Below are 26,879 nucleotides of genomic sequence, written 5' to 3' on the forward strand. Positions count from 1 at the left end.
ATTTTCTAAGTTATTTACAGTGATGTGTGTGCTATCTAGGTGTATCTGTGGGACAAGGTGAGCCTAGGATCCTCTTCTTCTGACATCTTTCCTGAAAGCCTGAATTTTTTTTTTTTAAGATATAATTGACAAACATTTAGCTAGACTAGGAAAAAAAGTAGATTCAAATAAGATCAGAAACAAAAGAAGAAAAATTACAACTGATGCTACAGTGAAGGGGTTGGGGGGGATCATAAAAGACCACTATGAGGAGTCATATACCAACAATTGGATAACCTTGAAGATAAATATTTAGGAATATACAACCTACCAAGACTGAACCAGTGAGAAAAAGAAAATCTGAATAGAACAAAAAATAGTAAAGAGATTGAAGCAGTATTCAAAAACCCAACAAAGAAAAGATCAGGACTGGATGGTTTCACTGATGAATTTTGCCAAAGATCTAGGGAAGATTAATAGTAAGAGATTATTGAAGACTTTTGAATCTTTCAAAAAACTATAAAGGTGGGACCACTTCGCAATTCATTTTATGAGGTCTGTACGATCCTGACACCAATACCAAAGAACTACAAGCAAAGAAAACGACAAGTCAATATTCCTGATGAGTATAGGGGCAAAAATTCTCAACAAAATACACGCAACCAACTTTAATCATGTGTTGAAAAGATCATACCATGTGAGATTTATCCCTGCCAGGAAGGATAGTTCAGCCTACACAAATTGTGATAAACCGCCTTAACAGAATGAAAGATAAACATCACATGATCATCTGAATTGAGGAAGAAAAGCATTTGACAAGATTTAACACTTTTTCATGATAAAAATATTCAAAATACTAGAAATAGAAATCACCTCATCATAATAAAGGCCCTATATGAAAAACACCAAACCTACCATCATACTTGATGAAAGACTCAATGTGTTTTCTCTTAAATCAGAACCAAGACAAGCATGTCCACTCTCATCACTTCTCAGCAACAAAAAAGTCCTAGCCAGAGCAATTAAGCATGAAAAGGAAATAAAACACATCCACATTGGAAAGGAAGAAGTAAAATCATCTGTATTTGTAGATGATTTGATCTTATATATAGAAAACTCTAAAGACTCCACAAAAAGTTGTTAGAACCAATAAAGAAAATCAGCAAAATTGCAACATACAAAATTAACATATAAAAATCAGAGGCATTTTTGTACACTAACAATGGACTATCCAAAAAGGAAATTGGAAAGACAACCTCATTTAAAATACCATCAGTAAGAGTAAAATAGGAATTAACTTAATCAAGGAGGTGAAGACTTGTGCATTAAAAACTGTAAGACATTGCTGAAAGAAATTAAAGAAAATACAAATTAGTGAAGACATCCTGTGTTCCCAAATTAGAAGACTTAATATTGTTAAAATGTCCATGATACCCAAAGTCATCTACAGATTTAGTGCAATACTGATCAAAACCCTACTGGCATTTTTTTATTTTTAAAGATTTATTTATTTATTTATTTGACAGACAGAGATGCAGGCAGAGAGAGGGAGGAGGAAGCAGGCTCCGTGGAGCAGAGAGCCTGAAGTGGGTCTTGATTTCAGGACCCTAGGTTCATGACCTGAGCTGAAGGCAGAGGCTTTAACCCACTGAGCCACCCAGGCGCTCCCCCTACTGGCTTTTTTTTAAAGTAATAGAAAAAGAAATAACTCTAATATTCACATGGAACTGCAAAGGATCCTGAATAGCCAAAGCGATCTTGAAAAAGAAACACAAAGCTGGAGGTAGTACACTTTTTTATTTCAAAATGTATTACAAAGCTATAGTAGATTAAACAGTATGGTGTGGCCTAAGGACAGTGGAACAGAATATAGTGCCCAGAGATAAACCCATGCATAAATGGGCAGCTGATATGTAAATAAGGGTGCCAAGAATACACAATGGAGAAAGGATGGTCTTTTCAACGAATTATGTTGGAAAAGTTGGATAGTCATGTGCAAAAGAATGAAGTTGAACCCTTGCTATATACCATATACAAAAATCAACTCAAAATGGATTAAAGACTTAAATATCAGACCTAAAACTGTAAAACTCCTAGATGAAAACTTGGGGGAAGATCTTTATGACATTGGACTTGGCTATGATATCAAAAGCACAAACAACAAAAGAAAAGTTAGATAAATGGGTCTACATCAGACTTAAATGTTTCTGAACAGCAAAGCAATTAATAGAGAAAAGATATATTATGGAATGAAAGAAAATATTTGCAAACCATATATCCAATAAGGGGTTAATATTAAAAATGCATGAAAAACTATAACAACTCAGTAACAAAAACCCAATTTAAAAATAGCAAAGGACTTGAATAGACATTTTTTCCAAAGAAGACATAAAGTTGACCAACAGGTATATGAAAAGATGCTCAACATCATTTATCATCAAGGAAATGCAAATAAAACGCACAGTGAGTCATTCACAATGATGAACAAATCACACCTGTTAGGGAAAGCTATTATTAAAAACCAAAGGAAGAAAAATAACCACCAAAAGATACCGAATGTTGGCAGAGATCCAGAGAAATAATTAAAACTCTGTACTCTGTTGGTAGGAATTTAATACAGTGCAACTGCTATGGCAAACAGTATGGAATTTCCTCAAAAATTAAAAATGGAACTGCTATATGATCCAGCAATTCCACTTCTGGATATATGTGCAAAAGAATTCACAGCAAAATTTTGAAGAGACATTTACACATCCATGTTTATTGCAGCATTATTCACAATAGCCAAGATGTAGACACAGCCTAAATGTTTATCAATGGTAAATGAATAGAGAAAATATAATTGTGTGTGTGTGTGTGCACGCGTGTGCAGTAGAATATTATTCAGCCTTAAAAAAGGAAATTGTCACATGTGACAAAATGGATAAATCAAGGATATTATGCTAAGTGAAATTAACCAGTTACAGAAGGACAAATATGCCATGATACTTCTTCCATGAGGTAACTACAATAGTCAGACTCAGAGAAGCAGAAAGTAGAATGGTGGTTTCCAGGGACTAGAAGAGGGGGAAATAGAGAGTTGCAGTTTAACAGGTATAAAGCTTCAGTTATGCAAGATGAGTAAATTCTAGAGATCTTCTGTACCACATTGTGTCTAGAGTTAACGATATTATACACTTAAACGTGTTTTAAGGGGGGTAGATCTCATGTTAAATGTTCTTACCATATTTAAAACAAGAGTCTGGCTGTAAGGGCTCTGTAGGCTGTTTGTTTAGGTAGTTTTTTATTTTGTTTAGGATTTTGGTTGCTAGTTTACCATGATGGTAAGCATTCTGCATGACCATCCTTGTCTCTTGTGTGATTCGTCTTATAGTTAGGGCTTTCTATGCCAATATACCAAGAGATCTGACTGTGTTAATGTTTGAGAGGCATGCACAAGGCCTAAATCTGACAATGTCTTCCTCATTGCTTTGAAGCTCCCGAAGTTTGTCATCCCTTTGAGCTAAAGATATGACCCTTATTCGGGTCAAGTTGTTTCCAGATAGTCATTGATATATTGATACCTAGCGTGATTTAAATAATCTCATCAGCTAACTGAGAGCAAGTGCATTTTAATAAATTTTGGAGGACTATAGTTGGATTTGAAAGAGAGGTAACATAGCAACACTAAGAGATTTGGAGTGAAGAAGAAAGGGAGGGAGTGGTCAAATTTTCAGTCAAGTTTTCAGAAATACTACCATCTAGTATTCCATCTGTGCTTGGGGCAGCCCTTCCTGTGCTCACAATTTAGCATGATTGACAGCTCTTAAAGAGAAAAGGCCACAGTCATGACCCCAAACTCTTATTTCCTTTCTTTTTTTTTCTTTTCCATCATCTTTTCCTTTCTTTTTCTGAAACCGCTAGCTAGCTATGATATGTAAATCCTGCACCTGTCACAGTGACCTCATTTCCGTACCATCTTCTAAGCACTTGGTGACTGATGCTAATTACTATGATGAATGTAGCTGGTGGGAAACTGAATATCCCAGTGTAAAAGAAGATACAAAATGCCCTGGTCTATAAAGTGAGGGTACCAGGCCAACAGATCAATACGATTGCTTTGATTAAAGTTCCCTATTTGTTAAGCATGTATATGTATGTAAATACTTTCACTTTTTCCTCTGATCTCTGAGGAAGTGCTTTAAGTTTTAATTTGTCACAACTTCCCAGGGGTGACTCTCCGTTGAAATGTCACTGACAGCTTGTGGTTTGGACTTTTTTTTTTTTTTTTTTAACTCCAGGCAGAATCAAAGAGAAGCGCTTGAACCAGTGCAAGGAGATGCTGTCAAGCAGGAAGCTGTTGTTAGGAAGAAAGTCCAAGGAACCAGCCCATGGCCGGAGGACAGAGCAGAGCAGGTAGGGTAGCCTGTGACTACTTTATATTCAAGAGGAAGTTTCCTCAGATGTTCTTAAAACCACAAAGTAAAAAATGGAGGGGGAACAGAAAAAAAAAAAAAAAAAACCCCGAAGAGGAACTGTGAAGTTCAGTCCCAGGCGACCAGCAGTGAGCGGAGGAAGTACGGGGGGAGTTGTAAAAGAGGCGGTGTCAACAGCCTGCCGAGGAAAGAGGCATCTTTGCAGAAAGAGGCAACTTGACATATCAGGACTTTTACCGCTGTAGAGATAGCTCCGGTGTACAAAGCCCATGCAAACACAGAATTGCAGAAGTTCAGTAGAGGCTTATCACTTCCCTGAGAAGAAAAGCACATTTTCAGTTTTGTGTGCATAATACCAGGGGACGCTCAATTGCTTTCTTTCCCCGCCACCCTGCTAAAATCCAGTATTAACCGTATGTGTCCAGGTTGAGGATCGAGATCCGACAGCCCACTCAGCCGGTGACAAAGCGAAGTCTTTGCTGCATGAATTAGAGGAAGCAATCTTGGAACAACGGAATCTCCAGGCTATAAATACCGAATTGGTGAACACTTGCCAGACACTTGAGCAGAAGACGAGAAAACTGAAAAGTGAGTAGCAAATATGTGTTATGTCCCAATTCAGTCCACTCCGAGGTGGGGCAAAAAGACTATAGCCATTTTTGTAGATGACAGCTGCTGTGTTAATACCCACATTTATGACAATAAAATGGTTCCAGAAAGCAGTATCGTGGGCTTCCAGAAAGGCTTGCTTAGTGTCCAAGTAGGCTGCGTTAATGGCTAACTTTCCCTTTCAGTTTTTTTTTTCTTTTTAAATTATGAGCTGGATTTGTCTATGACTGTTACTTCTTTAAAAACTAAAGTTCTCAGTATCTGTAAAAGTAAACAAGGAAGGAAAAAATCTTACATGCGTGGGATATTTGAACTCGCAAATGGCTTACCTATCCTACCCCAATTTTATTAGCTAGCTTGTACCCGTTGTGTGGTAGAAAGGACCTGCCCCTCTATTTTCTTTTACATAGTAATTTTAGGGGTGGGCAAAATACTTACAAATTCAGTGTATCAAAATATTAAATATGTGAAAACCCTTTTTAAATTTTAATGTGCTCTTTACATATATATTTTGCTTTAAAAATTGGGATATTGATCATTTTTCTGTATTACCTGAAAGTAAGTGTTTACTAGGGATTTAGGTGAGAAGACAATTGTCAAATGACAGATGTCGGATTACTCAGTAGTGAATTTTATTCTGGAAACATAATTTGGTCAAAATAAAGCTTGCTTATTTGACCATTTACCAGTCAATTGCTTTTATTTGGCCAGCTTCTCGTTCTAGCTGTCCTAGATGATCTTTTTAGACAAAATTATTGATTTGGGTAACAAACAAATGAATTATCAGCTTAAGCTAAGCTAGAGAAGGAGATTTTCAGACCTGGGTTTGTTTTGGATTTATTGTACTGTTCGTACTGCTATCTGAGAATGCTGTTTAAAAGTTTCAATGACTTGGCTAGTTCTAATGTAATAGTAATTATTCAATAATTTTAAGTACCAATTTACTCTGTCAGTGTAAGGCTTTAAATTACATAATCTATACATTATTTTATGATTGCTCAGAGGGCACTGGAGAAGATTCCCTTGTGATCAGAAGTGTTCTTGTTGAGACACGAATAATAAGGCATTCTAGATTTGGTTTATGGTATGTTTGCTTTAGACACTGTTTTTAGAGGACTAATTTTTTGGGTTCAATTATATTTATCTTTGATTAAGTCAACATTATACCCCGATAGTTTATAAAACTAAGAATTTATCTCCTCCTCCTACTCCCCCCACCCCACCCTCGCCTTTGATTTCCTTTCAATGCCTTCTTGGAAGAGTCAACTTTTGTAACTTATCCCAAAATATACATTCTTGATATAATGAAGTTGCTATTGTCTTCCCACTTCATTGGTCCAAATATTACCGAAAGCTATCCTGGGTTGTATGCATATATATATATATTTTTTTTCCTGGCTGGATAAAGTAGAGTGGATGCCTCCTTTCTGTCTTGAGTTGCTCACAACCTGCCTGGTTTTTTTTTGTTTGTTTGTTTTGTTTTTGTTTTTGTTTTTCTTTGACTTGTTTGTATCTTTTGCTGCCCATAGAAGGCATACACATCAGGATTTTGTTCTGAAGACCATTTGCTTATGAGGATTTTTCTAACAATGCCCTTAAAAATCAACCTTTGCAACAAGGGAAATTTGGGTGGCACATATTTTTTAAATGTTCTGCGGAGCAGATTTTCCAGATAGACTGTGAATAAATGTCAGTGAGGTAGGACAGTTATCATATAAACACATCCTGGCACATTCCACCATTACCACTGTCACCACATGCTGTTTGAATTCTGAGTCAGACGTTTGAATTCTGAGTCAGAAAATAAAAATACTTAAATCCACTTAGTTCTTCTGAAACTTTCTAGTTAGCTTACTACATTTATTAAGTGTTTAAGGCAATGGATTTTTGTCACATCTAAGAATGGTTCCTTAGCAAATTGGGTGGGGATTCAGTGATTGTGTCCAAATGTTCAGGTCAATGACGGTTCATGAGCTGGAACTAGGAAATTATTCATGATATTTGAATAGAAATCCTGAACCTAATATTGAAAAAGTAATGTCTAAGTTTTCAGGGGCCGCCAGGATTGGACTGATGTATGAGCTTATAAGTGAACATGCCAGCCTCCGTGACACGTGCCCTTAGAACTGCTGGGTTTCCTGAATGGTTACCTATATATTTTCTTTCTCCTGCTCCTTACCTACATATATATCTAAGTATCTTGTTAACAAAGGCAATCCTGGGTATATAAATGAATGTTTGTTTTGAAAAGGAAACCAAAAGTCTTCTTAGATCTAAGGCATTTACCTAACATATTAGAGTGAATCTAATGAAACACTGACCACTTGATCTAGTATAGACTATCACCTCTTTATAGTTCATCCTCTTTTTACCCCATCCAACATGAAATCTTCATTGAGTCCCTGATTTAATAAGCAAGGAGGGAACTGATTACCTTTAGAAACTATAAATATTTCCTTGGCGGGAGAGCCTGAGCAGCTCCTGTATATCATAACTCCTTCTCTGAACCTGGTATCTGTATCAACTTTAGAGAAGGCTTTCACCTAGATGATCTCTCTGGGAGCTGTCTTCTAACTTGCTATCCTTAACATGGAGCGGTTGGGGTATGGGACAGATAAGAGCCTCAGGGATTTGAAGATGGCCATGTGTCTTGAGCAGTCAGTACACAAGAGGGACATGAGACAAGAAAGGGGGGTTGAGGTACTTAAAGATAGGTGTTGGGTTGAGGACCAAAGGAACAACCCCAAACCATCTCTTGCACAGCAACTCTGATGGGATGGGGGCCTAAATTTTCCCAAATGTAGGAAGCAGAAATGGATGACATAATCTAGGAGGCAGTATAGCCTAATGATTCCTAACAGAACCAATGTTCTGTATTATGTTTCGATGTATCCAGCGAAACTGGATAAAGTTAGGCAAATCTCTTTACCTCTCTGAGTGTCAGTATCTGCTCCCAGAAAACGCAGTAGTTAATTAACAAATGCGAAACAATAGCTAGTGCTCGGGAGAGTCTGTTCGGCTAGAGCACGTTTCTGTCGCGTGCGTTCTCATTTGTCTTTAGCCATTGGGTAATGACCTGAGTGCAGTATGGAAGTTGTATCATTTCATTCACGATTTTCCTAGGAATAGGGTCTGGCTTGGTGGGAGAACTAGAACCTTCAGCACGGAAGGAGAGAGTGTTTGGCTTGGCTGCTGACAAGCAGGAGGAGCTCTTTTAGCTTTATTTTAAAATTACAAACAAGTGTCTGTACCTGGGCATCCTCCCCCACAGAAGAGCCACCCAGCCTTACAGAGCTCTGGCTGGTGGCAGACGGTACTCCCCACTGCGTTCGCTTTAGCAATCCCACTCGCTGAGTTCCCCGTCCATCTGCATTTCCTTAGCACCCCACCAGCGCTGTGCCATTTAAATGTCACCAGCATCTCCATGCTTTTGTTATTGTGCATTTCTGTTACCCTGTGAGGCTGCCTTTGGTCATTTTAAGAGGCACATCTCCGTGATCCAAGTTCTCTTCTGAGGTACTAATAATTTATAATTTTGTTTGTTAGTGCTCTGGTTACATGTTGCATATACATTTTTGATGATCTCTTCCTAACCTGAGTTCATCTCATAAACCCTGTTTTTTTTGTTCTTGTCATTTTTTAAAAAATAAGTTGTTCTTTTTTAAAAAAATTAAGGCATAATTAACATATCATGAATTGTTCAGATCTTAAGTGTATTTTTTTTTAAGATTTTATTTATTTATTAGAGAAAGCAAAAACAGGGGGAGCGGGAGAGGGAGAAGAGGCTCCCCACTGAGTAGGGATCCTGATATAGGGCTTTTTCTGGGACCCCGGGATCATGACCTGGGCTGAAGGCAGAGGCCTAACCGACTGAGCCACCCAGGCACCACCTGAAGTATATTGTTTACAAATGCACATTGAAACGCAGAACTGTAACCCCACAACATTCCCTTTGTGTTACTTTCCAGTCACTGCCATTCCCCCACCTCCGCCACTATAAGGTCTGATTTTTTAAGCTCTGATCTGATTTTTATCACGGATGGGTTAGTTTAGCTTCTAGAATTGAGATATAAAATATGTGCTTTTGTGTTTTTGTCTTCTTTCCCTCATAATATTTATCTTAATATGTTATGTTTATTAGTGGCATGCCTTTTTCATGATCGAGTTATATTTCTTTGTATGAATGGTTCCATAGTTTGGTTGTCTTTTCTCCTATTATTGGACATCTAAATTATTTGCAATTTGGGGTTGTTATGGAGCAAGCTGTTATGAACGTCTGCATATGGGTCTTTGTATGGACATATGTTGTTCCCTAACCTGGGATAAAGATCTACGAGCAGAGTTGTTAGGGCATAGTGCAGCTGTAACTAAGAAACTGCCAGTTTTCCATAGGGTCAGTAACATTTCACACTCCCACCAGCAGTGTGTGGGAGTTCCGGTTTCTCTACAGCATCAGTGCTTGGTGGTGTCATTCTTTTCCATTTTTGTCACTCTTCTGGGTATCTTCTTGTGATTTTCATTTGTTGTGCTGACTGACTATTGTAAATCTTCTTTGTGAAGTCGTTAAGTCTTTTTTTTTCTTTTAAAGATTTTATTTATTTATGACAGAGATAGCAAGAGCGAGAATACAAGCACAGGGGAGCTGGAGAGGAAGTAGGAGGATCCACACTAAACAAAGAGCCCAATAGGGAACTCGATCCCAGGATACTGGGATCATGACTTGAGCTGAAGTCAGATGTTTAACAGCTGAGCCATCCAGGCTCCCCTGAAATATCTAAATCTTTTGCCCATTTTCAAATTGGGACATTTGTCCTTCTGTCATTGGTTGTACAATTTCTTTACATATTTTGGATACAAGTCCTTTGACAGATATATGTATTGTGAATTTTTTTCCTGGTCTCTGATTTTCAGTGAAACTTAATTTTTTTTGAATACACAGTTTTATAGAACATAACACATCCATTGTGTTATAAAAGTTCACGTTCCATAAATGTCAACCATCATTGATAGCACTATTATTGCACTGATAAAGTTTTAATTATCAACAGCTAATTAATTGTAGGGCCTTTGCCTAACTAATTGTAGTCTCATTGCATAGTCATTTGGACAGTTGTTTTGTCCCAGCTTCCTTTGAAGACAGTGTATCCAAGACATCCAGTCCCATCCTATATCGCAGATGGCAACAGCGGGGGATATAGTGACCATTGTTTCATTTATTTCCATGTAAATCTAAAGTTGGACATGGCAGGTCCAACTCCAAACACATAAAAAAGAATACAAAGGTGAATGCAAATTAGGCTCATAAGGCAATGTATTTTGCCTCATGGAACATATGGAAATAGTTTCTACACGTTGCACAAAACATCTGTTGAAACAAGGTTTACGATTTAAATGTTTTGAGATGGACTAGTCCTAAAACCCAAGATTGCCTGGTGGGAAAGCAGATGGGCAATTTAGATGGTCTTATACTAATTCATTATTTCTTGTGAAACACAAGCCTATTTGGAAATCCACAGAGAGTGTCTTGTTGATACACAACCTTCACAAACATAATGTTGGTCACTTCTGAGAGGTTGGTTGCTGTTGCTTAGATGTAGTTTGGGAGAAGGATTTATTTAATGCAGTTAAAAGAGAATTTTCTAAAACTGAATCTTTTACTAGAGTTTTAAGTATTAAAAATCAATTACTTAAATGTGTTAGAAATATTTAAAGAAGTATTTTCCTCCTAGTGGGCTTAGTAACACTAAGTGAAGCTTAGTTGTGAAATAAGTTATTTTTACAAAAAAAAAATTCTTACAAAATAGAATTTTACATGGTAATTTTCAATATAATTGAAGCTTTTTAAGCCTTTTTTCTTAGAAAAAAATTTTGTTAGATTATGTACTTTTCACATATATTAGTATTATTTTAATGGCTCAGAATTTCTTCAGTCTATTGAGATAGAAAACTGTATGCTTTGGACACCAGAGTATTTGCTGTTAATTTTCCTTGCTGTTAGTGTTAAAAAAAAAAAAAAAGGTAGCTATTAATATGTCTCCATCTAGCAGAGCATCCTACCCTCATGTAATTTTTGTTTTTAATCATCTGTGGGTTGAGAAGGCAGTCAGAGCTTGTGAGAATCCTGTATTAATTCAGAGCCTACTGTATGAGTGGAAGTGTGAGGAATTGCCACAGGAATAAAGGCCATGAATATCAACATCTATTTTGGTGCACAAGATTTGGGCCTACTTTCTGGTTCTTGTCTATATTTTAAGGAGTGTAGATTGTCAGGTAAGTGATATGTACCTGTGTAATTCAAAAAGTTAAAAAGGTTTTTTTTTTCTCCTCATTTCTGTTACTCCAGAGATGAAAAATTGGAAGTTACTGGGAGGCAGATTTCAGAGAAGTAGAAAGACAGACATTTTTAATTTCATGAAAATTATACTGAATTGAGCCTCATCCTGTGAGTCTGATCCCAGCATGACTCACCAGTTATCATTGAAATCCACTGGGCAACAGTATTCTTGTCATCTCAGACCGATCCGTAGGATTCTGGGATCACAGGGCTTTGATTCTAGGGGTTGCCATCCCTCACTCACAGCTCATGCAGAGGCTTCTGGGAGAGTGGATTTCTACATTCTCTGCAGTTGGACTGAATGACCTCTGAGGTGTATTACTGTGTTAAGGTGGAATCGTTCTGACTTCTAGAGGACATCTCTCATATCTGTGGAGGGGAATTTGGAATGCCCAGCAGGGATCATGGGTTAGCTGCTCTAGCTTTTGTTCTGCTCTTCCTTTCCCACCAGACATGAGTTGAGAATGCCATTCTCAGAAGTCACAGCTTTCTCTCTCCCTTCTTCAGACCCCAAATTTAAAGTTCTTAAAAGCTTATGAGAGGAACTGAGGGAAAATGGGGTTACAAATTGTCCTATTAAGCTGGTTATGAATTCTCTTTCTAGCAACAACTGAGTCACTGAGAAAGAAGTTAATTAAAGGACGCCTCCATGGCTTGTTATTTCAGGTAAAAAAAAAAAAAGTCTTGTGATCTTATTTACTACGGGGAAGAGGTCCAATTTGTATAAAGTTTTGAAGCTAATTTATAATAGATAATCATTTTAATCATAAAATTAAATAACCAACTTAGAAGAAAATGCTCTGGTGGACTTTGTTCTCTTCTGCACTGAGAAAGCATTTAACAAAACAAGAGTGGGGATCTCGTTTGTGAATGGCTGCTAATAACATCTTTCAAAGAGAAAGCATTTCAGAATTTACTGTACCTATTAGCAAAGGGCCAGTGTTTTCGTCTTAGGCACATCCTTTCTGATATTCTTGAATGTGTACTGTTAGATGGGCTGGGATGATTCCTGCATCTTTTGTCTCCTATTTATTTTGTGTGTGTGTGTGTGTGTGTGTGTGTGTGTGTGTTTAAGAAGATTTTATTTATTTGAGAGAGAGAGAGAGCACACAAGCAGGGAGAGAGGGAGAGGGATAAGCAGGCTCCATGCTGAGCGAGGAGTTTGGCTCAGGGTTTGACCCTGGATTCATGACCTGAGCCAAAGGTAGACACTTAATCAACTGAGCCACCCAGGTGCCCCTCCTATTTGAATTAAACTTTTAACTCCTTCCTGTCTGGATATCTCAATATATCCATGGTAGAGTTCAATGTATTTCTTTCACTTATGCTACTTGGTGAATTTCTCCTTTTTGTTCATAAATGAGGAACATAAGGAACAGTAAGGTTGGCACTGGGGGTGGGGACTGGAGAAGGGAAGAAAGAAGGGTGGTGTCTGCATGTATCTGTTCCCAAGGCATAATGCAGGCACATCTGTTTAAGTAGAGAAAAAAAAAAAATTATGCATGTGGGAGATTAGGCCAGGCAGAGTGCCTAAAAAGCCCCCTACAGTAATTGAAGTGGAAAAAACCTCTACATCTAAATATGCTTTAATCTTACCAGGAACACCGATACAATTTTCTATAATGTAATTGTGATAGGTATGTTTCCACCTCTTGGACTAAGACCACAATTTGATTGCTATGAGATTCTCAGAGGCACCAATTTTCACTACACTGACCTGTCTCCAGACAACCTTCTTTGGCCTCTGCCTGAAGATTTCAGTGACAAACCCATTGCATTTCCTGTCCCCAAACTTTGACTTTCATTCCTAGAACAAGGGGAAAAATGCAACAAAGCCTTTACCATTACAAGCCTGTTCCCTTAAACCCCTAACAGAACCAGCCAATGCCACCCTCCTCAGGTAGCATGGTATCTTCTCTTAAGTCTAATATGCTTTGTATCCTTGACACTGTCGTCATTCTGCCTTTGAATATGCTGCACCATTTTCTCATGACAGAGCTGTTTAGATGAGGAATTTCCTCGTTGTGATCCCTTGTCCTGCTCAGATGGAATTCAACAACCGTTTCAAGAAAAACTGGTAAGTTTAAGCTTTTTGAAACAAGTTAAGTGCCCGTCGTGAATCACTGCTATGTCAAAAAGGCAAGTGAAGCCCAGTGTGTATTACTAGTCTTAGAATTCTAAGCCAGACCACTTTTGGGAGATTATGAGATGAAACAATGAATACCTACTTTTTTTTTTTAACTTTTTTTTTTTCTTTTGAGAGAGCGAGAACACAAGCAGATGATGGGGGACAGAGTGAGAGAGTCCTAAGCAGTCTCCGAACCCAACACAGGGCTTGATTTCATGACCCTGAGCTGAAATCAAGAGTTGGACACTTAACCCACTTAACCAACCGAGCCCCCCAGGCATCCCTTCCTATTCTTCTTCCTTGTCATACGCTTGCACAAAATGCCAGTAAATACTACGATACAGTGATACATTAAATTCTTTGATTGTGGTATCATGAAGAAGTATTGTATAACTAAGCTTACCCATCACCCATACCTTTATCCTCAAGGCTTTTGCTTATATGACAGTGTCAATCATTGGGAATTGATATAATTCTGTTAAACTATCAATCTGTAATTTTTAATGAGAATTATACTTTACCCATAAGGTATCACTTTCGATCAAAAGGTTACTTGGGATCTTTTATGTTCTTCTTGACCTCTCTCACAGGGTTATTTAGACCAGTGATATTCTTTCTACCTTTGGAGATGAAGATAATAATGAAATATGTTATACCCTTTAGATAGCTAATACTATTTAATTTTCTGTTCAGAAGCAGTGTTGCCATAAACGATATAGTGGTCAAGAAGCAAGACTACATCAGACACTCCTGACCTTCATATATACGAGCTGGTATACACCTCCGCTAGGTAAGCATGGATAGCTGCCTCCCTTACACCGACCCTATCAGGCATGGCTGAGGGTGAGGTTCTTTTTGAAATGGGACGCCTGGGTGGCTCAGTTGGTTAAGCAGCTGCCTTCGGCTCAGGTCATGATCCCAGCGTCCTGGGATCGAGTCCCACGTCGGGCTCCTTGCTCAGCAGGGAGCCTGCTTCTCCCTCTGCCTCTGCCTGCCTCTCTATCTACCTGTGCTCACTCTCTCTGACAAATAAATAAAATCTTAAAAAAAAAAAAAAAAGGAAAGTCATTAATCACAATTATATTTGTACAGGAAAAGTTGTTGAATACTCAAATATTTATCCTTGAATTCTCTCAGTCAACTTCTGTTGGAGCACCTACTCTGTGCAAGGCCCCATATTTCTGTATAATATTCTCTATAATAAAAAATAAATCCTAAAATATCACAGATTATCAGGGAGATTACAATGGACCCAGAGAAGTCCAAGAAGGCTTCATAGAAGAAATGAGAGTTGAAGCAGGCCTTAAAAGATGGGTTGCTTTTTGGAATTGCAAAAAGGATGGAAAAAGAGTTTTAGCTGGGGAGGACAAAGTTAAACAGAAGAATGCAAAAGCCTCAAGTGTTTGAAGAAGAATCGAAGCTGGACAAGTCTTTTTTAGAATGAGTTTGGTTGTGATGCAGTAGAATATAAGTTTGGAGCAGGTTGTGGGACAAATTGTGTACTATGACTCAGTGTCAGGTCAAGGAGAATGAATTTCATCTTAGGAAATGCTCATGGTGGTGACATCTCTCATCACAACCGAGATGTGGCTGAAAGCAAAAGTTAACGGCTGGTTCTGAAATGACCAAAAGACATGGGATGGTTTTCAAAATAAAGTTAAGATGAAATAAAGAGCAAGTAGACTCATCTGTGGATCATTTCAACTAGAGAAGGGAAAACTACTACCATGACTAGTGGAACAGCCACTTTGTATCAATCAATAGCATACGGCTTTACAGAGCTATTTTACTCACACTAACCTAGGAATAATAACACAATCACAATCCTACAGTGCCTGCAGATGCCTGTTCTCTGCTCTTAATGTCACTATTACCTCATTTAATCCTCACCACATCCCTGCCAGAAGATGCTAATGTAAGATAAGAAGGATAAGGAAACAGAGGAATATTGACTTAGTAATTTGCCTAAGGTCACGTGTTACTTCACAAGCAAATAAGCTGAGGCTCAGAGTGGTTGAGGTGCGTATCCAAGAACACACAACTAGTATGTGGCAGAACGAGCGTTTGAATGAAAACTTTCTGATGAACCCCAAGCCTCTGTTTTTTCCTATTACTCTTTCCTATACTCGGAAAAAGACACCTAAGATGGCTTCCTCCAAAACACGTGGTCTGTTACCCTATTTCCTTTGTTTCTAACGGGTCCCCATCACCATGTCTGACCATTTTGTCTTCAGGAGTTGGTAAAGCCGTTTCTGTCAGGGGCAGACAGTAAACCCTTCAGGCTCTGGCGGCTGTGTGATTTCTGCGGCAACTACTTGGTATCACACGCAGCCGTGGAGTGAATGAATGGGTGTGTCTGTGTTACAGGAGAACTTTATTTACAAAAACAGGCAGCTGGCTGTATTTTACCCTCTGGCTGCAGATTGTTAACCCATCTAGCTGCTTTTAGGCAATTATTTTCTGCCCTTTCCCCACTCTGCTTTAAAAAAATGGCATTTTCACTTTATGTAACTAAGCATCAAGGAGGGGGAGGGTTAATAGAATTGAGTTGACTTCTGCTTTATATATACGTACATTCATATATACACACATATAATTTATATATATATAAAATTTATATATTATTAAATATTTTAACATGTATTTATTATATATAAAAATAAATATAAATAAATAAATGAATGTGTATTTATTATCTAGTTTAAACCAGAAATAAATTTTTGGTTTTATTCTTGGCTGTTCTGCAGATGTCTTGCATGTAGAGAGTCTCACAGCAATTCCAAGACTGGAATTGACACTTCTCTCAGGTGTAGCCAAAAGAATCCAGGTTTCATGTGAAAGGCCCAACTATGGAGAATTAGAAGATGGAGCTTTGGATGTGACTAGAAGACGCAAGTAAGTTAAACGAGCAGAATATACTTACCCTGTTCTTCACAGGTGGCCTTTTTTTTTATTGCCTAGACATGTTTTTATTATTATTTTTATTAATAATAAAATTATTTTATTATTTGCCCCAGGGGGATTGCCAAGACATTTAGTCAGTTAGACTTCTTTTTTTTTTTTAAGATTTTACTTATTTATTTGACAGACAGAGATCACAAGTAGGCTGAGAAACAGAGAGAGAGAGGAGGAAGCCGGCTCCCTGCCGAGCAGAGAGCCCGATGCGGGGCTCGATCCCAGGACCCTGAGATCATGACCTGAGCTGAAGGCAGAGGCTTTAACCCACTGAGCCACCCAGGTGCCCCTCAGTTAGACTTTTGTATCCTGAGAGCATCATGTCTTTATTATGGAGTTCTTAAAATGGAACTTCTGACTTTCTGAAAATTTGCAATTTTAAAACAAAGATATCTCTATAGTTTTCTTGAAGTGACTTTTCTTGTTCTTTGAATCCCCTAATGTCCATTCTAAAATGTAAAAGACAAATTAGGCTAGCTGAATGTTTCCCAGTTTTTAGGAATCTACTATCTATTGCTAAGTTAAGCGGTTGGTTTTGAGCATATTCCTTCTTCCTCAAGGCTAATGAGCCTCTGCAAATCCCTGCCCCCACACCCACCCTCTACCCAAGTTCCTCTGTGCTCACCTTTCTGAGTACGCAGACTGAACTTCCTTAGGAAACGTTTCAGAATGTCAGTGGAGTTTGTGCGCACTGTCCACTCCCATGAAATTTCCTTTCTGTATCAAGGGTAAGGAAGCAAGACTTTGAATTGCAAATTCCTTATTTTTATTTTTGGCTAGCTTCTCTATGGTTTGCGACTTCTCTCCGGTGGAGGTTGGTGCCTCTTTCCTTATATCTTACTAAAACCATGAGCTTAATTAGAAATTTGGTTAAGTTGGGACAGGGAAGGGAAGCATTTGATATCTGCCAAAATTCTCGGTCTTTCTCTCTCTAGTAAGGAACTTTGTTTTCTATTGTCAGGTGCCCAGGCCCTAAAGTTGGCCCCTACCTAGGATCAGATCTTTCCGGTTGCATCAGGATGAATGATGACCTAAAGATGGAAGTGAGCATTTGACTATATTTCTATTTTATTTTTAGTACTACTGTTATCCTGGTCATCTTCTATGGGGGCATGTGTGTGTGTGTGTGTGTGTGTGTGTATTTGAAGTATTATGGGCACTCTTACAGCAAGTATGAATCTTACACCACAAAACACAGATGCCTGAGAAATGCCAACATTTGATGGCAAGAAATTAAAATTCAGCCATTTGGCGGTTTTCCGTCCCTTCTGTAGTATAAACTCAAGGAAGCCAAAAGGAGATTTTTGGTGAAGTACACTGAAGATTTTGTTAAAGAGGCAGGCTGGTTTGGGACTTAAAATTCACTCATGACTCTAAGACGTCTCAGGTCTTATTGTCTCTCTAAGAATTGAAGCCAAGCCCAGGTAATATTTGATGTGCTTGTACTTTGTAAAAAGTCACAAAGTAGGGCAATGCTCATAGAGTATTCATTGCTGCAGTCAGGTGCTAATCATACTTCTCCACCTAAATAAAAAAAATAATATAATATAAAAGAGTAATACTGAATAACATATCATTTAGGCAAACTCTCCAGGTTATGGAAGTATGTGTGGAGTGCCTCCCTCAGTCTACAACCTAAGCCTGGCCATAATTTTCTCAATCAAATGGAGCCCACAGTTCTGTTTCAGGATATAATAACCCATCCTTCTTCCTTTTTCTTTCATTGCTTAATTGAGATATAATTCACATATTAAACAATTGGATCAATTAAATGTTTTTAAATAAATTCACAGAATTACACAGTCATCACCAAAATTAATTTTAAAACATTTTGATCATCCTAAAAAGAAGCCTCATGCTCACTGACAGTCTATCCCCATTCCCCCCATCCCCAACCTCAGTCTGAGACAATCACTAATCTACTTTCTATCCCTTACACATTTGCCTAGTCTGAATATCTCATATAAATGGAATAATATAATATGTAGCCTCTTGCAACAGGCTTCATTCACTTGGTATAGTGTTTTCAAGGTTCCCCCATGTTGTAGCATGTATCAGTACTTCATTTCTTTTTATGACTGAATAGTATTCCAGTGTATGGATATACCACATTTTGTTGTATCCACCCATCAGTTGATGGGCACTCAGGTTGTTAACATTTTTTGGCTACATGAATGATGTTACTATGAATGTTAGTGTGTAAGATTTTGTGTACACATATTGGTATTCATTTGGGTATATACCTAGGAGTAGAATTCCTATATCATATGGTAACTCTACCATTTTGAGGACCTGCGAAACAAATTTCCAAAGTGTTTACCCCATTTTACATTCCCACAAGCAATGTAAGAGTATTCTAGTTTCTCTAAATCCTTGTCAACATTTGTCTGTTTTTGTTTTTGTTTTTTAGGATTTTATTTATTTATTTGACAGACAGAGATCACAAGTAGGCAGAGGGGCAGGCAGAGAGGGAGGGGGAAGCAGGCTCCCTGCTAAGCAGAGATTCCTGATGCAGGGCTCGATCCCAGGACCCTGAGATCATGACCTGAGCTGAAGGCAGAGGCTTTAACCCATTGAGGCATCAGGCACCCCTGTTTTTGTTTTTGTTTTTATATTATAGCCATCTTAACAGGTGTGAAGTAGTTTTGATGGTTTGGGTATGTTTTTACCTAATAACAAATGACGTTGAACATCTTTTTGTGTTCTTGTCAGCCACGTATACATCTTTGGAGCTATGTCTACCCAGATCTTTACCCATTTTAAAAAATGGGGTTCTTTTTACTACTGAGTTATGTGAATTATTTTTATTCTCTCAAGTGTATCTGACATTTTTCTGTTCCTTAGTACCCATCCTATTGAGTAGCTAAGAAAAGGAAAGAAAAAGGAAATGAATCTATTTTGCTATTACTTAGCAGTTCTTGTAAAGTTTAATAAAGGAAGTTGGACTAGGAAGCTTATAGGATGTTTGGTTATTAGTAATTCCCCTTTTATCTGGCACTGATTTCACCAACAAGGGGGAAGAAACAGGTATTAGTTGTGTACCTGGCACTTTGTAGGAAAGCATGTCCACATGCCATGTTATTAATCTTCTCCACAACTTTGGTAGGTATTCTCTGCTTTTATAGATGAGACAACTGAAGTTCAGAGAGGTTAAATAACTTATTCAAGATCACTCCAGAGGTAACTAGCAAACATGGGGTTCAAATTCAAGTTTGTCTCACTTCAAAGGATAAACCTTTCTCACAGCCCCTCTTAGAACAATGAATTTAGACCTTTCGATCATAATAATTACTCATAATTACCTTAGAAGTAGTTTTTTGGCTAAGAAATGTGCTATCTAAAAGGATCTCCTAATCCACTCTCATTAGGACATATGACAGGTTTAGTCTGTGGCCTTGACACTATTAAGAAACAGAAGCTAACAGACCATAATAGAAACTCCTGTCAACCTTCCCTGGGAAAATGTATGCACTCTCTGAGGTTTTCATGCTGTCTTCTGTGTCATTCTTCGAGAGTCCCCAGGAGCTAGTCCGTTGGCTGTACTTGGTGGCTGAAAGCACCACTTCTCACATTTCCCTTCCCAGGTGTCTGCTCTGCAGCACGGCCACTGCGTGAGTCCCTCTTTCATGCCTGTCCCTTGAGCAGATCCTCACTTCCTACCCCTCGGACTCCCCACAGCCATCTCTAAACAAATAGAAAGTCCTCCCGAGAAAACCATTTTCTAAGTATTTTTGTTAATAAGTGCAGGGAATTAGAATGGAATATGAGCTAAAAATTATAAAAAAATGTAATCTGTGGCTACTCCAGTGACTCATAAATTGTAGCATTTTCTGAAGTCTTTGTCTTCAAACTATAGGGTTTTTGTCACCCTTGATAGCCTTCATAAGCAGCAGCTTGATTCGGTCTTCGAGCCTCTGTCGAATCTGGTCACAACCTGCCTTTCCATCCTTTCCCATTGTTTTGTGGTTGTCCCTGCATGGTCAGCGAAACAAAGTAGCGTTTGTAATCGGAATATACCCCAAAAGCCTGCTTATACTGTTCTCTCTGCCCAGAACACATGCACTTGTCCGTTTCTCAAACTCTATGAGAAATGGGCTGAGGCCCAGTTCAAAACTAGCTCTTCCATAAAACCTTGTCATGGTAGCAAGAAATGTTTACAGTGAAGCATCTCCTGTCCTTCTGGACTAGAGGTAGAAATCAGAATAATTAGAAGCTGAGAGATGATGAGGTTTTCCCCTGTTGCTACCTCTATGTAACTGTGGAGAAGTCCCGTCTCTCAGGCCCGTTTCCCCCTTTCTCAACTATCCCACTCAGGGAAAAAAGTGAGTTTGCCGCCTCCTTTTAGATCCCAGTAACTCTTTGCCCTCCTTGTTGTCACCTATATACTCTGGTGGCCTGGTAATTCCTTGTTTTCTTGTATTTATTCTGTAGGAGATTAGAAGCCTGGTGGAGAGTGCCTCTGTCTGGCCATTAACAATATACATCTGGCACTTGACATAAATCTGGTGTGTGGTAGCTGCCTGTTAAAACTTACCGAATGCCTGTTTACATACTTATTCTTGTATTCTTGTGCTCCCTCCAGGGCCTATTTATTTTATTTTATTTTTTAAGATTTTATTTATTTGTCAGAGAGAGAGAGGGAGAGAGCGAGCACAGGCAGACAGAATGGCAGGCAGAGGCAGAGGGAGAAGCAGGCTCCCCGCCAAGCAAGGAGCCCGATGTGGGACTCGATCCCAGGACGCTGGGATCATGACCTGAGCCGAAGGCAGCTGCTTAACCAACTGAGCCACCCAGGCGTCCCGCTCCAGGGCCTATTTAAAACATCAAGATTGAGCACTCAGGGACATTGTTGAGTTGACAACCTTGCTCCATTGTTTTCTGCCTCCTTTCTTGGGGCATTCTTGAGAACTGGAGATTTATTTTTTATTCGTCTCCCATATTCATAGAAGAAGCTGCATTCCAGCATCCTTTTCAGAAAGCACAGGGTGAGGTAAAAGTGAATATCTGTATTCTGAAGAGGATCTTTCTGAGTGAGCCAAGAACTCTCATAAGATTATTGTCTCAAGAAGAACATTTCATAATAAAAAAAGTATTGGGGGCTCAGTTTGGGACATTCTTGGGAAATAAAAAGTTCCTTTATTGACCAAGAAAATTCATATTGTAATGTAGAGAGAAAAGAGGAAAATTATTCCAATCCTTGTCTTTTAGAGATTCAGACTGAAATGTCTGATATCTGGGATTTGCATCAAAACAATGAGTGGGTGGTTTTAGTGGGTGACAGACTAGATTGGTCACAGGTTAGTAAGAGCTGAATCTGCAGAATAGGCACACAAAGGTTACTTAATCTGTTCTGTTACTTTTGTCTTTATTTAAAAATTTTCCCACCAATGACTTAGAATTTTTAGCCACATAGCATAGGTTTTAGAATCAAGCAGGCCTGAATTTAAGACTGACGCCATTCCTTGTTAGCTGTGTTAACTTGGACAAGTCTAACCTCTTTGAATTTACCTCTCTGTGTCCCCTGTGAAACAGATACTACTTTTCAGGGTTCTTTTGAGTTTTCAAACACACAATACATACAATACATGTATGCATATACATATCTGCAATGGCTAAGTTCTAGCCTAACCAATCCACTGAAGACAAACCAATTTGGCCATATTTAGAGAGAAGACAGATCTTAATTCTATTTCCCCACTTGCTGCTGAATAGGAAAGCCTTTCATCTCCCTGGGGTCCCTTCTCAACATTTCCAATGATCTCTAGGGACATATACTGATAACTCCTAATGTCCTCCAGGCCCCACCAAGTAGTGGGTCCCAGGGAAAGAGATGTAATCTCCCCCAAAGATTGTGGGGAAAAGAAGCTGGTTTCACCACTCATATCTCTGCAGTCTTCTTTGTTCATGATCCCTTCTGCCCACCGGCCCTCCATGTTGACCTCCTTGGAGCTCTGTGTCTGATCACCTAGGGAATCTTCTCTCCCTGGCTGGTAGAGAGATCAGTTCTCCCTTCAGGTCTTCCTGTGGTGCTGGGTAGATTGCTTGTGATGGGATTGTTCAAATTTCCCTCTCTGTGAATTTCAAGGCACATAAATAATCCAGCAGGCTGGGAGACACAGTGGTCAGTAAGCAGCAGCCTCTCACTGCCTCCAGTACTGCGGCTCCCTTCAGGAGCTAGGCCTGGTGGTCCATTTAGCACAACTTCCTCAACTCTTCTTCACGCTTGGCAGTTTCTCTCCAGGGCCCAGCTGTCTCACCGTACAGTCTGTCATCTATTCCTTAATCACTGCTTCCACCGTGGAGTCTGAACAGCAAGCAACCCAAGTGCCAAACTAGACATGTGCTTAGGTACCTGTGTGAGTTCCCAAAAACTCCAAAAATTCAGGAACTTCATGAAAATTCTATGATTATGAAACTGATTATGAAAATGATTCTGTTCACCTATTCCAGTCTCAGATCTGACCCCACCAAGACACTTTATAGTATGTATGTGAAGTTCCTGGTTCCCAGTAAACCCTCAAAAATAGCAGCTGTGACTGTCCTCCAGGATCAGAATGATCAGCATCGTGAAGGTCAGAAGATCCCTTGCCATGAGCATTATGTAGTGTGCAGATCTGTCACATCCCGATCTTGTATATCTGAAACCAATATAGCACTGAATATTAACCACACATAAATTAAAAAAAAAAAAAAGAGGGATGCCTGGGTGGCTCAGTTGGTTGGGTATCCAACTCTTAATCTCAGCCCAGGACTTCATCTCAGGGTGGTTAGTTCAAGCCCATTTTGGGCTTTACCCTGGGCACGGTACCTACCTTTAAAAAAAAAGAGGAGGAGGAGGGGGAGGAGGAAAAAGATACCTTATCTCAGTCAGAAGATATGAAGATGAATTTCTCTGTTTTTACTTTGGCTGTTTAAAAAAAAAAAAAGAAATTAAGTGTATTGCTATCCCTTTGAGGTGTCCCTCGTGTTATTACATGTTTTTTGTTTAAGATAGACTATCACTAGGAGGAGGCAACTTATGAGACAAAGGACAGAATGAATTTTGTAATATCTCAGAAGATTTTCTGCCATTGTCTGTCCTGTTCTCTTGGGCTGTGTGTAGTGTGGCATTAATAACCTTGGAGAATAAATAACATTGCCTGTTGCAAAATAGGGACCTGTAGAAGTTGACTGATAACTGCACTAGAGATGAACCTCATTGTGGTAGGTGTGTCCTGTAGATCTGAGGGTGTGGTGTCCTTTTAGTTACAAATTTAAAAAAAAAAAAAAAAACTTGTGAGGAATTTTACTTTTGTTTAGGTTACAGTAGTTGTGATCTTTTGGCATTCAATTTTACATTCTTTCTCTTTTTAGAACACCAAAACTGGCCCTGAGTCCAGGGCATTTTTTTTGTTTTTAAAGATTTCATTTATTTGACAGACAAAGATCACAAGTAGGCAGAGCAGCAGGCAGAGAGAGAGGGAGAAGTAGGCTCCCTGCCGAGCAGAGAGCCTGAAGCGGGGCTGGATCCCAGGACCCTGAGATCATGACCCAAGCTGAAGGCAGAGGCTTAACCCACTGAGCTACCCAGGTGCCCCAAGTCAAGGGCATTTTTAAAGTTAGAATGAAATAGGACCCTATGGACTTGCAATTTTTTTCTCGGAGAATCCTATTAATTTGTTTGAGTGGCACCAATCACCTACAATAGACCTATCAGCAAAAATTACATTGATAAGGTGAATGTAGATTAGTGCAAGAGTTTCTAATCATAAAATCTACAGATGAAGAAACATTTCATCTAGAAGAGCAAAAATGAAGTAACCCCAGGAAATTATCTAAGCCTGTAATTACCCTTACGAATATCTTAAAAGCTATTTCTTATTATTCTTTAACTTCTCCTACCTGAATATTGAAATAATACTGATGTGCATGTGTGTGTGCGTGCGTGTGTGCACATGTGCCTGTGTGGCCTGTGTTTGCTGACCCAGCCCATGGGAGAATATGTTTCAGTTTGTTCCATGAGCACCTTGGCTACCGCACCCTCCAGTAGACGCTGTCAAAAGCAAATGGGCTGGACCCTGGATTTTCAGGTAAATGTTATGCAGGTTGATATTTGAATGGCTTGCGCAGGAAGAACATTCTTCCTGCTCTGTGCTTTCGACATGTGTGAGACTCATTGACTTGAGCCAGTGTTCTACGTGCAAGTAAGTCTGTCATCTGAACTCTTTTTCTTGCTCTTAGTCAACTTCTTAGCTTTGCTTGGTTTTGAAATATAGCCAGCAGGTTATCTTTTTCATGATTTGCCCAGGTCTTGAGAGTGGTGTGGGGGTTAGGGTTTCCTGTGAGTCTGGGATGCTGGTTTGAATAGTGGTGACTTTTGATGCTGGGGGAAAAAAAGGACACAGTTGTGGAAAATTTTGCCAAGTTATTCCCCACCCCCACTCCATATGCAGAGATACCCTGAGGAGTTGTATTTCCAATTTCATTAACTATAGTTCTAAATCTGAAAAACTTCTTTTGTCCAGTTACACTTGTAAGAAGGGAGAAAATGCTGTTAGATCAAATTTATGAAAATATGGGGTTGAGATATGTTGTATATTGGTTTTTTTCCTGATCAGTGAGATTTATAAAGACTAACGGATTGGAAGTAATATCCAATTGCTTACCTAGCAACTGTTTCAGAACAATAATGTGTAACTACTAAATTTGTGACATTTCTCCAAAATTACAGAATTATTAATCTATATTAAAATTTCTCACTCAAATGTTTCACATAAAAGGTACTGAACAGAAAGGCTTATACAGAATATTACAGCAAATAAGACTAATTTATAATATAAAGGAAGTAAACTATTTCTGCTGTATTTTGATTTTAAAGGAGACTTTTTTTTTAAAGTCTATAGAAATGATGTGTTTCCTTTCTCCCCATGTTAGAAGTCAGTTTAATTAAATAGAAAGTGACTGTATTCTTTTATATCTCTTAAGTTCTGATACAGGTATCTGTAACCCTAATAGGTATAATTAGTTTTTTTCAGACAAAATTAACTTTTGGGGGTACCTGGGGGACGCAGTGGGTTAAGCCGCTGCCTTCGGCTCAGGTCATGGTCTCAGGGTCCTGGGATCAAGCCCCACATCGGGCTCTCTGCTCAGCAGGGAGTCTGCTTCCCCTTTTCCCTCTGCCTGCCTCTCTGCCTACTTGTGATCTCTCTCTCTCTCTGTCAAATAAATTAAAATCCTTTAAAAATTAGGTTTTTAATTAGTGTAATATTATTATATGTATTAATTATAGTACAGTAATAAGTATCATTTCAAGCCATATATTATCAAATTTTTATATGTTATAGGGTGTTAAGTGTGCCTGATTTTTAAATTATTGTTAAGGAACGAATCCTTGTTGACGTTTATGACATATGATACTTGATGAAACTGAAGGATATTTAATATTTTCCTTTTTTATAGCTTCATTTCTTACATATATATTGGAATATAGTTAAATAAGCATATAATAATTACTAATGCATCTCTTAAATATTTTAATGATAGAGTTATCATTTACCTGTAAGTTATAAGGAACAATTTCTCTTCAAAATATAATTCAAATATAACCCCCTTCTGTTCTTTGCATATTACTTTCCTCTATGGAGTGTTGCCTATATAATTTTTGATTTTATGTATTTGTCTTCCTGACTGGCTTACAAACCTCTCTGGGACAAGGACTGTAGTTTTGTGTGTGTGACAGGCTGGCTTCTGTCACTGCTCCTGGGACAAATTGAGGTTTTGATGAAAACTGATGAATTAAATCGAGCTGATGTAGTGACGGGCTTTAAGCACACACGGTCTGACCCAAAGGCATTTAAAGCATAGACAAAATGAAATACAACAGAGAAGATTGCCTAACATTGATATGTAGGATTAGGTATAAATTCTTGCTTTGCACATTTGTGGATTCTTCTAAACATTGGAACTGAACATCTTAAACGTTTCTGTTTAAATCATGTACCAGTGTGTAAGACTGTGACTAGGAAGTCTGTGCCTCACCAATAGCCTGGGTTATGGGGTCTCAGACACAGTTCTGTTCACAGTGGAGAGGACACTGTATTAGTTCGAACTGGGTTTGGAGGCTGATTCCACTATTCAGAATACTCCTGGGAAATTATTTTATTCACTGGTTTTACTTTCTCTACCTGAAATAAGTAAATATTTTCTTGCTAAAACCCATTTTCTAAGGTTGTTGGGAGAATGAGATGGGATGCTATATAAAAGGGCTTTTGTACATTTTAAATGCTGTCATTATATTGCCTAACTGTGTATTCTGCAAACTGTTACTAAGCCTGTACTTTTCTGTTGCGATAGTCTATATATAGTCTGGGGTAGATTCCAAATACTCTGTGTGATACACAGTGTTCCTCCATTGAAACCTGTTGTTGGGTTGTGGCTGTTAATAAATTCTCTTCTGGGTTATAGAATATGTAAATGTCTT

General features: G+C 38.6%; 1 protein-coding gene across 1 annotated transcript in view; it reads left to right on the top strand.

The window, feature by feature from the left end:
* The window catches only part of IRAG2 (inositol 1,4,5-triphosphate receptor associated 2), a 135,361-nt gene that overhangs the window by 84,374 nt on the left and 24,108 nt on the right, over positions 1 to 26,879 (top strand). Inside the window, exons 16-22 of the mRNA XM_013047815.2 lie at positions 4,260 to 4,374; positions 4,820 to 4,982; positions 11,942 to 12,003; positions 13,334 to 13,414; positions 14,159 to 14,255; positions 16,213 to 16,360; positions 17,382 to 17,463. Of these exons, the coding sequence (XP_012903269.2) occupies positions 4,260 to 4,374; positions 4,820 to 4,982; positions 11,942 to 12,003; positions 13,334 to 13,414; positions 14,159 to 14,255; positions 16,213 to 16,360; positions 17,382 to 17,463 (748 nt within the window). The remainder of the gene's footprint in view (positions 1 to 4,259; positions 4,375 to 4,819; positions 4,983 to 11,941; positions 12,004 to 13,333; positions 13,415 to 14,158; positions 14,256 to 16,212; positions 16,361 to 17,381; positions 17,464 to 26,879) is intronic.

The sequence above is a fragment of the Mustela putorius genome, unplaced genomic scaffold (assembly GCF_011764305.1).
Source record: "Mustela putorius furo isolate JIRA1106 unplaced genomic scaffold, ASM1176430v1.1 tig00537227_pilon_pilon_pilon, whole genome shotgun sequence".
Taxonomy (NCBI): domain Eukaryota; kingdom Metazoa; phylum Chordata; class Mammalia; order Carnivora; family Mustelidae; genus Mustela; species Mustela putorius.